The sequence below is a fragment of the Salvia hispanica genome, chromosome 4, assembly GCF_023119035.1.
Source record: "Salvia hispanica cultivar TCC Black 2014 chromosome 4, UniMelb_Shisp_WGS_1.0, whole genome shotgun sequence".
Lineage (NCBI taxonomy): Eukaryota > Viridiplantae > Streptophyta > Magnoliopsida > Lamiales > Lamiaceae > Salvia > Salvia hispanica.
In genome coordinates, this window is record NC_062968.1 from 43921654 (window position 1) to 43936108 (window position 14455).

The window sequence follows — 14455 nt, forward strand, 5'->3', positions numbered from 1 at the left end:
GAGATGGAGTTGCTGATGCTTTTAACTATTCATTAAATATTATATTTATTTTTTTTTTAATTATTGTTAGGTTCTTGATTTACATACTCAAGAGATGGAGAAACGTTTAAAAAAACAAATAGAATAGAATTGCTTATTTGCATGGGTCGCATCAATTGCGTATTTGCGTTAGCCCAAAAAACTCATTTGGTAGCTTCGATGTTCTTCTTATAGAAACTTTATCCGGATAACTACTCGTCTACTAAATGTATGACTCTTCATTGTCAACTTAAAACTTATATAAGTCACATAATTGATAAAGTTGAATTCGCCAATATTGAAGATGGGGGAAATCTAGCAAATATTTAAGTATCTACCAAAAGAGATAAAGTTTTCCCATTGGTGTATCGTTTGATTCGGTTGACACAGATCCTCTCGGTTGCAACGTCTATCGAGAGAGTATTTTCTTCAATAAAACTTATTAAGACAAATTTGTGAAATAGAATGGGAGATTAATAGAAGGATGCTATCTTAATTATATATATTGAGAGATAAATTTTCAAAAAATTCGAAAATGAGACTATTCTTCGACAATTTCAAGGTATGATTGTCGGAAACAGTTATCAACTAGTGTGACATATAAACATGCGTTGCATGTAAAATTAAATATTTTAATAATATATTTTTTTAAAATTTCTACACCTGTTTGTTTAAATTATTGGATCAGCCAATGTACACAACACACGCAATACACACTACATACATACACTACAGTCACTCATTCACAGGATGCTACGCATATATACAAGCACCCACTATAAGCACACTATACCCCCCCGCCCCCACGCACAAAATACTCACTAAATATACACACACGTTGTATATATATTGAATATTTTCTTAGTTTTCTCTCTTTTTCATATTCCTTATTTTAGTTTTTATTTGATTTTATTTTTTCCCCTTAAGTTCCATTCTCTATTCTTCAATTATAAATATGTTTTCTTATATTTTATTACTTTTTATGTATTTTTATCATTATTAATATTTTACTTTCTATTTTTCTCATATTACGTCTTTGCTTTTTATTGTAAAAAATTATTCTAGTTTCTATTCATTTCTTTATAATGTACATGACGAGATTAAGTTTGCATGCACAGTTATGTATACGAATTAATTAGTTTTTCCAAAAAAACAATAATTTATGTACTTTTAACGTTTAAAAACAACGAAACTTAGATTGTTTTTTGATGAATTTCCTCCCGAAAATAAAAGATAACATTTGTTAAGGCTAAAACCAATATAGATATTGGCAAGACGTGCCATGCAACAAAAGGAATTTAATTTTATTTGGGAGATTTATTCGACTTTATTATTTGGCTGATATATAACTGTACGTTAATTAATTACTACCTCCGTCCCCCAAATTTTGACACACTTTGATCCGACATGGATTTTAAGAAATGTAATGAAAAGTGAGTTGAAAAAGTTAGTGGGATCGGATGTGTGTCCTACTTTTAAAGTATTAGTTTTATAATAAAATGTGAGTATGGGTGAGTTAGTGGAATATGAGGTCCACTACCAAAATTGGTAAAAAGTGAAATGTGTCAAAATTTGTGGACGGACCGAAATACTAGTAAACTGTATCGAAATTTGGGGGACGGATGTGGTAAAAAAAACCAAGTTGGGTTAATTCAAAGTAAACAAAGCTCACGGAGCTGTTCTTAAAATTAGGTAATTAACGTCCCTATAATTATGGGGGTTTATTTATTTAACCAGTCCACTCTATACTGCTAATATCTTTTTGGTTATGTTCATAATAGTTTATTTCTGCAGAATTCGGTGGAAAATGTTCAAGAATATCTCAATGTAGCGTGAAAGTCTCAAACAAATTCTTCATTCGTTTTGGATTGGTGTTCAAGGTTGATTTTCAACATTCAAAATTTGCTTCTTTTGATTAGTATAAGATATAGTGAAACGAATTACTATCCCAAAATAAATATTTTTATGATATGAAATCATATTTTCTGTATTTTGATATTGGATTGTATTTTTTGATTTGGTGACAGAAATTATATCTGATTATGGATTTCGAAGATTCAATATCATATTTTTGTCAAGATTTTAATATCTTCTGCTCATAATAATTTCTATGAATTTTTTCATCCATTGACATGTAATCTTTTATTTTTTTTGTGGTTTTAGTTCATATTGTTTCTCAAGCATATACACACATTATATGAGTCTCAAACAATTTTTTATTGATGTGAATTGCTTGTTTAAGGTTGATTTTCAGCATCCAAAATCTGCTGAAATTCAAAAGGATATGATTCGAGAAGGCGTTAGATTATGGCCTATTCCAGTTGATGTTGAACCGGTTTATCCGGCTTTCTTAAGAGAATCAATGTACGACGACGTTGATGATGATACGCTTGCACAAGTCTCATCTTGTGGAGCGGATGCATCTGATTTTCAATCCGGATTTTATGATTTTGATTGTGAGTTTCATTAAATAATCTATCGAATTATAGATTTTTGCATATAATTAGTGATCTCGCAAAGATCTTCTCACTGAACTCATTATATAATTAGTGATCCCACATATGTTCATGTCTTACAGATTTGACGGTGTCTCAGTTGATTGGAAAAGATCTTCTAGCTGAACTCATTATACATGGATTTCTTGGTCTAGGTAAACTATGTTTTCATTTTAATTATATCATACTATCTATTTGTATTTTTTTTTTATTGCATAGCTAGTTTTTCTTTGATTGTGAAAATTGATAGCACCAATTTATGATTCAATGATAATCCTAAAATGATAATCCTAAATTTCAGGCTCACTGCAATTTACAATGCCCCAGTCTTCGGATAATAAAGTGACTTCTTTCGTTGATTTTTCATCATCGAAAACAAGCAGTAATGTTGCTTCAAACTCTAACCCTATGTAGTATGCTTTATTTAGTCTAGCTTCCTCATTCTTAGAATTCAAATGTAGCACTTGTAGAGGAAATTTCTCATTTAGACATCAAATACTTGTTTAATGCCTAACATAATTCACACATGAGTGCACTATTTACAAGCACACCTATTTCAAAAAAATCTATATTTCTTGATTTTTATTAAATTTTTTACCATTGTTTAACACATAAATTTCTACTATTTTATAGACATAAAGTTTGATTATGGGCATCAATTTGAAGCTTCCGATTTCGATTCCGATAAAGGTAGCATTATTATTCTGTCTTTGAAAATAGAAACTTCTAAAATAGCACGGATTTTAATATATAATTGGTAATATAAGACGGAGATACAAATAAGTGATTGAATTATGTTTAGTGAAGAATAAGTCTCACTCTTTAAAGAGAGAAATGTTTCCTAAAATAGAAAGTATTAAGAGTTTTTTTTAGGGACAAACCAAAATGAACGTAGTTTATATTTTAAAAAAAATTAATACTCCGTATATTTGTTATTCAGAATATCTTTGTCCTATTTGTCACATTTATAGTACTCTTTTAACTTGTCTTTCAACTTGGACTCTTGATATGTCAGAATACCAGAGCAATTCCGAAAATGTCGAAGTTGATGAGGACGAGGAGTGGGTGAAATTGGATGAAGATTTCAACGATGAAGATTGGGAAATTATATAAGACAAACAGGAAAGGGAGAAATCGGATGAAGGTTGTTTAGGTATATTTGTTTTCAGAAGTAATTGGTGAATCCTGGTTTGAGAAGTTGCTATATTTTTGGACTGTTTCTGATTTCCAAATGAATTTTTAGAATCATAAATGTATCCCAAGTAAAAATCATTTTGAGGATATCTTTTTACCCTATTTTGAGATGACAAATTTCCATGTTTACAAAAGGAGATGACTTCAAATGGTTGATTATGTAGGAAGAAAAAATAGCTCATTTTTTGCTGGCTTTAAGTACAAAAATATCAACTATAGTGAAAAAAAAATTAGTACTACCTCCGTAGATTGTATACTTGAAGAATGACATAAAATTTTAGGAAGTATTGTTTTGTATAGGGGTGTCAAAAGAGATATCGGGAATTGGATACCCGATATCCGAACCCGAAATATCAGGTAATTGGATACCCAATACCCGATTTTTTGGATTTCGGGATCGGGTTCAGGTAATAGATTTTTAGATTATTGGGTCCGGGTAACTCGATATCCGATCGGGTATACCCAAATTACCCGATTTTTTAAATTTCTTTTAAATTCAAAAAATTATGTATCTATTTTATTATTTAAAAATTCAAATGTACTTCCGATATCCTTCACTCTTAAGTCACATTTAGGATTAATGTATGAATTGTGATGTTTATTATGGATGGATGATGGATGTTATAACTTATGACTTTTTTATTTCTAATAATTTGTAGTTTTTTTTTTAATCTTAAACTCGACCTAGTTTAAGTTTATATTAAATTCGAACTACAAGTTTGTATTTCTAAAATTTTGTAGTTAATTTTTTTTAAAAAAATTAATAAAAAAATATATAAAAATTCCACAATCAGGACTGGATACCCGATTTTTGAGACTGGATACTCGAAATCATTTTCGGATCGGATATCCGCGAGTACCCAATTTGACAAGCTTAGTTTTCTTGGCCAACATGGAATTTTATGCACTTTTATTTTGTGATAGCTTGGTTGAGACAAACCAAAAAGAAAAATGAGTCATGTGGGACGGAGGAAGTAGTATATTTATATTAAAGTGAGTTTTTTCCAAAAAAAAGAAAAGAAATGTGACATCTTTTGTGGGATAAACTAAAAAGGAAAGTGTGAAATCTATTATGAGACGGAAGGAGCAATACAAGAGAATAACTAATTGAAAAACAAAAGTAAAAATGATAGTCATAATAAAAAATATAAAAGGAACAATGAAAAGAAAGAGAAACAAATCTATTACTACTATACATGAAACAAGCTTAACATATACACCTACTCTCTTCCGATCACAAGACACAAATTTAAACCCTTCTTCACACAGAAGGGCTCCCAGATAAGCTAAACAGTATTGTACTGACAAAAATCGAAAGAATGGAAACAAAGAGATCCGCACCGACTCCTCGGTACCCTGTTTTCGACAACATAATTATTCAAGTGTTAGAATCACAGAACAAAAAGAAACTATGCTGAGATGATTGACAGAGAAATACGCACCAGGATTGCCCAAATTCTGCGATGTAGGTAGCGCAGGCAACGACATCTCTGTATATGCGAACAGATCTTATTATAGAATGTTCATTTGAACAAATTAAACGGAAAGATTGATCTGGTGACTGATGAAAAAAAATTGGTTACCAGGAGCGCAAAGTGACATTGATGTGATGGACGATGATGATGGCCATGGTGCTGCAATATTGTCCCGTAAATCACAAGTGAAGCTGAATCCAGACGAGTTATAATATATCATGTCTGCAGGAAGGCTCCCGAGCAAACATCCTACAAAATTGGTCACAGAAAAATTATTTCACCAACACATGAACTAAATTATAGTGGAAGACAAATAGGCAATATAAAAACACCACAGAAAATTAGAAGTATTATATTGCTTGAGTTTTCTTTGGTATGTAGCTAGAAAGCAAGAGTTATACGATATAAATGGTTTACAATGTCTATTATTTTGGTAAATGGTTTATGTGTACGCAATAAGTCTCTTTTAAAAATATCTTGAAACATCAGAGGGTTTTTTCCATCAAGCTCAAACCTCAGTGGACGTGTTCAATTACTAGAAGGTAGTATGCATTTATATTCCTAATACGAGCGAAACTGAAGTAGCCCGGTAACTGAGCTTATGTAAATCTTGAAATCAGGAATCCGTGACCATATGATAAGAGTATGACTGAAGCCATCAATCCCTTATACTATATGATGAGATTATACCAACGAGATGCAATTTCTATTACTATATAAAACATCATATATAAAATATTTGGCAAAACAGAACATAGAAAGGGTGGCTTTATGTACCTTCAGGTCCATACGCTGCTCCAACAAAGCACAGAAACAGATAAGAGAGAAGAACAAATTAGCATATCACCAACCACATCATCATAAGAAAGTGCATAGTGGAAACAATTCAGATTCTCACCTTGGAGACTAAAGTCTTTTAAGTCCACATCACAAAGCTCATAAACATTTGTCATCACACCAGCCTTTTGCAGCATGGCACCAAACATGGTTGCACATATAATTGCTTGCTTGTTCGTTATCAACATTTGTTTCTGTATCCCTGCTATGTAAGTATTTAGTGTGCTGCAACATGATGGACTTGGTGCAGCAACATTGCGGCATGCATCAATTACCTCTATTGGGTGTTTCATGTCCAAAGGACAAGCTGCACATAAGGAAAGAATCAATAACAGGTGTCATACAACCAAGAATCTTAATTGTTTGTGAACTAACATGAAAGTGAAAAATGGCTCAAGATAAAGCAATATAGAAATTCAAAATTTCTGCATAGTTGCTGAACTAACCGGTCTAAGAATCATATCCCTCATTTGGTAAATCTGATATTATGTTTGCGTTGTGAGAGATTAATTTACATGCCACTCATTTAATCATGCGACTCTATCATTTCATTTACTTCAGTTTTCCATTCCAGAAATGGTTTCATACATGAGAAACTATGAATCTAGGGCAGCATCATTTATAACTTTGCCATATAGATACATTACTAAATCTAAGCATCCATGCTTCACAAAAAGCTAGCTTTAATAAGAATAAAATGAAGCTACCAACTCAAGCATGAATAGGCACATTGAAGTTATGATGTAATTAATCATAAGAAAACCATAAAAAAACAAAATGAAATACTCATTTTAAATTTAAGGTTATAATATGAAGGCCTTCGACCACCCAAAAGCATTCAAAGATTTGATCAAATTCATAAATTTATAAGCAAATTGATGATCTGAATAGTGAATAATCACCGGGCATCTTAATGGTAAGATTACTTATCCGCAAGAATTAGAATATTGATACAAGCAGAAAATAAGAAACCTTTTAATACAAGCTCCGTATCAAGCATTGCAATATATATCAGCCCGATACACACCTTTGTTAACCTTGCAAGCAGAAAATATTCTGAATGCTTTGTTTGCATTTTCATGAGGAAGTTTCCTTGAAATCCATGAAAGAACCACTCCTTTGCAATCACTAATTATGTCAACGTGATTAGAAAGTCCAACTGCATCTTTATTATCATTCATGAATGATTGAACTCCAGATAGTTTGAGGGAAGCCTCCATTATAACTGGCTGACAAATCGACCGACAGCATTCCTTAAGAGGATCAATTGTACTGCAAGCATCCAATAATTTGCTTGTGTTCACAGTTTTCTCAAAAGTGGTTACGTCCTTCACAGGACAGGTGCCACCAGTCAGATTCGTGGATTTCGCAGAGCATATTATTGGTATTGAATTGTTTGCTCCTCTGCTCGCTAATATACTGACAATATCTTTAAAACAATCGTCTGCGACTGCATTTTGTAAAACTAGATTATCAGAACTGGTACTGTAGAATCCCTGGAATATGTGAAGCAAACTATTGAACTGCGGGCAGCATATAACATTTGCTACTACTCCTGCTAATGGGTGGATGCAGTCCGACGCTGTGATCTCCATGATACTTGAAATGGCAGAAAAATTTACAGGACACCGTCCAGTCAAGACTGGCTCGTAGGTGGTTGGATAGGTGGGATACATTGGAGGCAAAGAACCACCCGGAAATGAATAATGTGGAATGACAGCTGGTGATATGTCAATGGGTTTAAAAATACCACTTTTAGGTGGGCTAGCAAGCAAAGATGCTGAAGAGACATCACTGGGGGCTAGCATCTTCAGCGCCAGCACATCACTAATGTTACACAGCCAGATAGCAAACTGTATCAGCCAACAACACCAAGAGCCTGCAACCATAAGAAACATGTATTTACAATAGCAAGATTGTATGTTGTTTGTTTAATAACTCTAACATTTTTTTGTCACTGTATAGTATAGCACAAAGCGCAGGCTCACATGGATCTTTGAAAGGCATATACTATATATTTTGTGGGCAGATCACCATAAGCCATTGCCAACATTGATATACATAAGAAACAGCCACAGAATTACATCATTTACAAAACCTGTCCCACTATCGAGATGCAACAAATTCTTCAAATCATTTGGTTGTTCACAATACAAGAAATTTATGAGATGCACATGCACAGTAGCATATGCTGGGATAGTACAAATGACATTCTTATATCAGTCTTAAAGGTCGTGCAAATCTGCAAATTAGATGGTTAAGACCAAAATTATGCAGAGAATACGATATCTCTTACCCTTGAGCCGCGTTGCCGTCTTAACACCATCCATAAGACCCCCTAACCGTCAGGCAACATGGAGAGTTGTGATATAACCTCCAGGGCTGTTAACAGTTATAAATAAGGGGTATCAAAATCAGTACACTGATACCTGCAAAACAATTTCCAGCAAAGATAAGTTCAAACGATCATACAAACCGACATATAAACACATTAATAAAAACGGAAACAAGAGACCGTAAACAACTAATCTGACAACATAAACCAAAATATGTTGTCATGAGATTCATTTTCTAGCTGCTACTCTTCTCGGCTGATAATCCTTGCTCTTAGTGTACCATAACCTGATAACCCTTAACTTTATCCCTTACATAAATTTTAACACATTCACTGAAATATAACCAAAGTTCACAATCATCTATTATAAGTAAAAAATACTAAAAATTCTTAAATCTTAGATTCTGAGTCACTGGAAACCCCAAAATAAGAGAGGGAGTCAATATCGCAAACAAATTAATACCATATCAAACCCAAATCCAGGGAGGAAACGAAAACCTATACTTCAATCTATTATCTCGCATCACTCTATTACCTAAAAAATTATCACTTCCCATACAAAATTGAGGAAATCCACAACCCTAAACCACTGGAACAATTCCTCACGAAAAAATTCAAAGCACAGAATAAGAGCTAAAATGAAGCTTAGACACACCACACAAGATCCAGCACTAACTACCAAATCAACGCAAGCTCACAAACAGAAATTCACAAGACCTAGAACTGCGTGTTCAACCAGAAAAAATGTGGCTCCCCTAAAATACCTGGAGAATCGGAATCGGCGGAAATTCACGAGATCAGTCGTCATAAATGAAGCAGATTCAAGGCTCCAAAACCACGCCCCACGAATCCATATAGTAAAATTAACTGAATGAGCAGCTCCTCAGTGACAATAGAAAACCAAGGAAAAAGGGGGATAACCCTAGACGAATTTGGGAAAGTTGAGCTGAATGATTTTTATGGGGATTAAGTGTGAAACTACTGCTTAAGCTTTCCTCTCTATGGCTATGGACTTCTATTTTTCTTTTTCTTTTTCTTTTTCTTTTTCTTTTATCTGCTTGTATTTATATTCTTTTTGTTGCAGTTTCAATTATACTTCAAATTTCTTATTCTTCGCAAAATAATGACAGTGGAAATTGGTGGGCCATCTAACCAATGCCATTTGCTACACGTGATCTTTCTGTGGCCCGCCTGAGGGGCATCTCAATGCAGCTCCGTCTGGGGCGGCTGCCCGACGGGGCTGCATTGCATCTCCTTAGAGTGTCCACTATAGTTAGCCGGGCCAAGGCATAAAATGTGGTCAGACCACAAAATTGTGGTCGGGCCACCAATGCCCATGTTTCCACTATAGTGGACATGACCAAGCCACCCAAAAATTTATTTTTTCCATTTTGTTTATATTTTTATTCTACTGCAATAAAATTTATTGCACTATAATAATTGAAAAACATGCATACGAACTAAAATTTAAACAAAATGTTCGTTGTATTATACAAAGGGGTAAAATTATACAACGAAAATTTTTGACTTCTCATAAACTACATTCCCAACGCATATCACGCTCTACGCCCTGCTCCCCTACGATTCCAAACCTCTTCTACCATATCAGCCTGCAGTGTCGTATGTGATGTTTCCCTCCGCATATCGGCGAACCGTTGGATCAAGTATGCATTACTACGCGGTACACCCATCTGCAGTGGGGCGGTTGCAACACCGTGACTCGTACTTGCACCCTCTTCCGGTGCCCAGTTCTCTGCAGAATATCCTTCGTCCTCTATTATCATATTGTGCAATATGATACATGCATACATGATGGAGGCGATATCATTTTCGTGCCATTGTCGAACCGGGCACCGTAGAATGGCCCATCGCGCTTGGAGGACACCAAAAGCACGCTCAACATCCTTCCTAGCACTCTCTTGTTTGGCCGCAAAATAGGATTGTTTCGGCCCAACCGGCTGCCGGATCGTCTTGACAAACACGGGCCAACGAGGGTATATCCCATCGGCTAAGTAGTATGCCCTGTTGTACTGCGTCCCGTTGGCCATGAATCTGACCGTCGGACCCTCACCCCGACACTCATCATTGAAGAGATGAGATGAATCCAGTACGTTGATGTCGTTGTTCGACCCTGCGACACCAAAATAGGCATGCCAGATTCGCAGTCGGTAGTCAGCAACAGCTTCCAGTATCATTGTTGGGTGTCTTCCTTTGAATCCAGATGTGAACTGCCCCTTCCAAGCAACCGGGCAGTTCCTCCACTCCTAGTGCATGCAATCGATGCTGCCCAACATCCCCGGAAAATTATGCACTCGCCCGTGCAAATCTATCAATCTCTGGCACTCATCGGCATTTGGCTTCCGTAGATACTCCGGACCGAAGATGGCCTGGATACAATTACAAAACTGCCTCAGCGCCGTCAGGGCAGTTGTTTCACCCAACTGTAGGTATTCGTCGAACATATCAGCGGGTCCGGCATAGGTAAGATGCCTAATTGCAGCGGTACACTTCTGATATGTCGACAACCCGGGTCGGCCGCTAGCATCATTGCGCAATGTGAAGCATCCTGTACCGCTGCGCCAATGTAGTCGCTATATGGATGAATAGCCGTTGCGACATTCTGAAGCGGCGACGGAAAATCTCTGCTGGGTAACGAGGGTTATCGCCAAAGTAGTCTTCCATCAACCGCTGGTGTGCCCCGACATGGTCATGCCAGATGGTCCGCCGATGATAGAATGGGCGAACGGCCGCTGCCACCGCCGCCGCCTCCTCCTCTTCTGCTTCCCGTTGCACCTCTTGAACGAGTTCATCGAACTCCCTATCCACCAATTGTTGGAACTCATCGTCGGAACTCATTTTTCAAAAGTAGAATTGGTGATAAAATGAAAAGAGTGGAGATTGGAATGGTGTAAAAAATTGGGGAAAAATGGGTATATTTGTAGAAGTAATTAAAAAAAAAAAAAATCTGAAATAGGGGAGCCGCGGCCCGTGGCCAATGCAATAGGAGGGCAGCGGCTCGCGCCCAAGCGCCGCAGCCAGGCCACGATCGTGGCAAGCCCACGTCCACCCCCCCCTCCCCCCCCGCGGCTGCCCACCCCCATCTCTATAGGGAGCCGCGGCTCGCGGCTCTCCCGTGGCCCGGCCGCGGCTCGCCTATAGTGGACACTCTTATGGCCACCTGGTAGAACGCCCCAAACCTCGGTCGATTCGCCGGCTGACCGGCAGTACTTGTGGCTGCAATCGTGTGATTTACTTCTTCTTTTTGGTTTTTATTCATTTAAAAGATATACTAGGACTTCCTCTGTTCCATAGTAGTGGAGGCGTTTCTTTTCGGTACGGAGATTAAGAAAAATTGTGTTAGGTGAGTCAAGTAAAGAGAGAATAAAATAGAAAATGAAAAAGGTAGAGAGATGAAGAGAGAAAAAAGTAAAGTAGATGTGGAAAAATGTGTTGACTTTTACTAAAAAGGGAAATGACTTTATTACTATGGAATGTACAAAAATGACAAAATGACTCTATTACTATGGAACGGAGGGAGTATTATTTAAAAGATATACTACTATTAATTAATACTTTCTCCGTCCCACAATAATTTTCCTATTTTGCTATTTCAGTACGTCCCACAATATGTGTCTTATTTTACTTTTTCCATAAGGCTCCATTTGGTACACGGAATTGGAATCGAATTGGAATTCAAATTCTATGGAATTGATTCAATTCAATTCCAAATCCTATGTTTGGTAAAATGAAGTACTCCCTCCGTCCCGCTTAAGATGACACGTTTTCCTTTTTGGTTTGTTCCAACCAAGATGACACATTTCCTTTTTTGGAAACTTTCTCTCTCCAATTAATACACTCAACCACTTTTTCCCACCCCTATTAAAATATTCACATTTCTTTCTCTCTATATTTTAATACTTCCACCCACTTTTTCTCTCTCCAATTAAACACATTAACTAGTTACTCCTAAAATCCCGTGCTGGCTAAGGAATGTGTCATCTTAGCCGGGACGGAAGGAGTAATTGATATGGAATTTTAATTTGAAGAATTTGTGCACACACTATTCACAAAATACAAACTCATATACACTTTACATAAAATACACATACTATACACACAGACAAACAAAATACTCACTTCACAAAATGCACACTCTACACACGCTATACACACACTACACACTATACGCTACACACACTATACACACATCGCACATACCATACACGACACACACTAAACACAAAATACACACACTGCACACAATTTTACACAAAATACACACACTACACAATTTTACACAAAATACACACACTGCACACACTAGACACAAAATACACACATTGCACACTCACTATTCACAAACTGAAATTTCAAATTTAGTTCAGTTTAAACTTTTTAAAAATTTTAATTTTCGATACTGTCCAGTTCGGATCGAAAAATATCTAAAAACTGAAAAAACAAAATTCCAAAAATCGGATGCTTGAAATGTGTGTAGTGTGTATGAAGTGCGTGTAAGGTATGAATTGTGTGTAGTGTGTGTGAAACGTGTGTAGTGTGTGAATAATGTGTAGTATGTGAAGTGTGTGAAATGCGTGTGGTGGATATATAATGAAAATATGTAATTTTATAGTAACTATTTGGAATTCCAATTTTCTACTTTTGACATGAAATTTAAATGTGGAATTGAAAGATTTGGAATTGCACCAAATCCAAATATTTTTGTTGAACCAAACATTAGATTTGGAATTGAAGGCTCCAGTTCAATTCCACACCTCCAATTCCATGTTCACAAACATAGCTTAAATGGTATGTAGGCCCCCACATTCCATCATTTTATTCCACTCACATTTTATTATAAAACAAATATATATGAGTGAGACACAAATTTCACTAACTTATTCAACCCATTTTTTTTATTTCTTAAAACCCGTGCCATAACTAAATAAGACTCATATTGCGGGACGGAGGGAGTACCTACATTTCCTTCTTATATTTCACGTCTTTCACTCTCTCATTTCACAATTTCAAATCTTAATGTTTATCAAAAATGGATCCAAGTTCTCAAGAAGCATTCATGGCATATACATATGTAATAAGATTGGAACAAAAACAAGCAAGGAACTTGGAATAGAGATTTTCTTCCACAATTTTTGCCGATGGTTTTTGGGGGGAAAAGGGAACTTCCTTTTGGGGGTTCCCTTTGGGAACCCAAATGATGGTCTTGGTGTTTGATATTTGCATACCATGACCCGGATCAACGAGACGATTCCCGGCCATTTTTTTAGAATTTTTAAAAATGAATGCATCCTCCAACAAAGATGTTTGGCGGTTTTAAAAAATTTTTTATGTTATTACTCCCCCTCCCGCTTAAGATGACACGTTTTTTATTTTGCCCCCTAAGAGGGGCCTTTTCCCTTTTTAACTTTCTCTCCCCAAATTAAATTTTCAAAAATATTTTTCTCCCCCATCAAAATATAAATTCTTTCTTTATCTCTCTATTTTTTAATCTTACATTTTTCCTTTCTCTCTCCAATTAAACATTTTAACCAATAACCCCCTAAAACCCCGTGCCCAAAGAATTTGTCATCTTAAGTTTTAGGAGGGGTAACATTTTTTAGTTTTCAATTGTAGATTTTCCCATCTTTAGTTGTTAGATTTAAATTAATGTCTTTTCCCTTTTTTTAAAGTTAGTGGTTTTTTTTCATATTTTCTTTTTTAGTTGTTAGATTTAAACTAACATCATCCCCCCCCCACCTTCAACTCAAAGGGTATGGTCGAGTGGGCACAACCCCCAAATCCTTAAATAATCAAATGATGGGGGGGATCATCCTTGTCTTTGGGATAGAATAGTTTTAAACCTTTCCCCAATTTTTCCCTTTTGGTTTCCAAATAAAGGGGGGAAAAGGGGGGGTTTTTTAAAATTTTGGGGTAATTACAAAAAAAAGTACACTATTGAAATGAGAAGCTGGCGTAACAGCTAAAAAATAAGGTTGGAGCTATTTTTTTTGGGGGACCATTTTAAGCACCCACAACGGGAAAACCCCCCTCCATGTCTCTACCCACCCGTCACGTCATTTTTTTCCATTTTTTTTTTAAAACTT

At 35.9% G+C, this 14455-nt stretch overlaps 3 protein-coding genes across 5 annotated transcripts; 1 reads left to right on the top strand and 2 right to left on the bottom strand.

The window, feature by feature from the left end:
- The first annotated feature begins 2350 nt into the window (after window positions 1-2350).
- Window positions 2351-3635, top strand: LOC125219794. Its single transcript, XM_048121861.1, has 5 exons — window positions 2351-2474; window positions 2597-2668; window positions 2815-2895; window positions 3147-3203; window positions 3529-3635. Exons 1-5 carry the CDS (start codon window positions 2381-2383, stop codon window positions 3624-3626), a joined length of 402 nt encoding a protein of 133 aa, XP_047977818.1. The 5' UTR covers window positions 2351-2380; the 3' UTR covers window positions 3627-3635.
- Window positions 3636-4754: 1119 nt separating this feature from the next.
- Window positions 4755-9410, bottom strand: LOC125223515 (uncharacterized GPI-anchored protein At1g61900-like). Of its 3 annotated transcripts, none has more exons than XM_048126694.1 (8): window positions 9119-9410; window positions 8316-8357; window positions 7047-7898; window positions 6081-6326; window positions 5960-5974; window positions 5291-5431; window positions 5150-5197; window positions 4755-5063 (listed from the first exon to the last, which is right to left on the bottom strand). In XM_048126694.1, the coding sequence occupies exons 2-8, from the start codon at window positions 8347-8349 to the stop codon at window positions 4969-4971; spliced, it is 1431 nt and encodes a 476-aa protein (XP_047982651.1). In that variant the 5' UTR covers window positions 8350-8357; window positions 9119-9410; the 3' UTR covers window positions 4755-4968. The 3 variants fall into 3 exon arrangements, with proteins under 3 accessions (XP_047982651.1, XP_047982650.1, XP_047982649.1); XM_048126693.1 differs by having other exon boundaries at window positions 8316-8401; XM_048126692.1 differs by having other exon boundaries at window positions 8316-8448; window positions 9119-9409.
- A 500-nt stretch (window positions 9411-9910) lies between these two features.
- LOC125221157 lies at window positions 9911-10549 on the bottom strand. The gene has a single exon (XM_048123282.1). It carries the CDS (start codon window positions 10547-10549, stop codon window positions 9911-9913), a length of 639 nt encoding a protein of 212 aa, XP_047979239.1.
- Between the last annotated feature and the right edge of the window lie 3906 nt (window positions 10550-14455).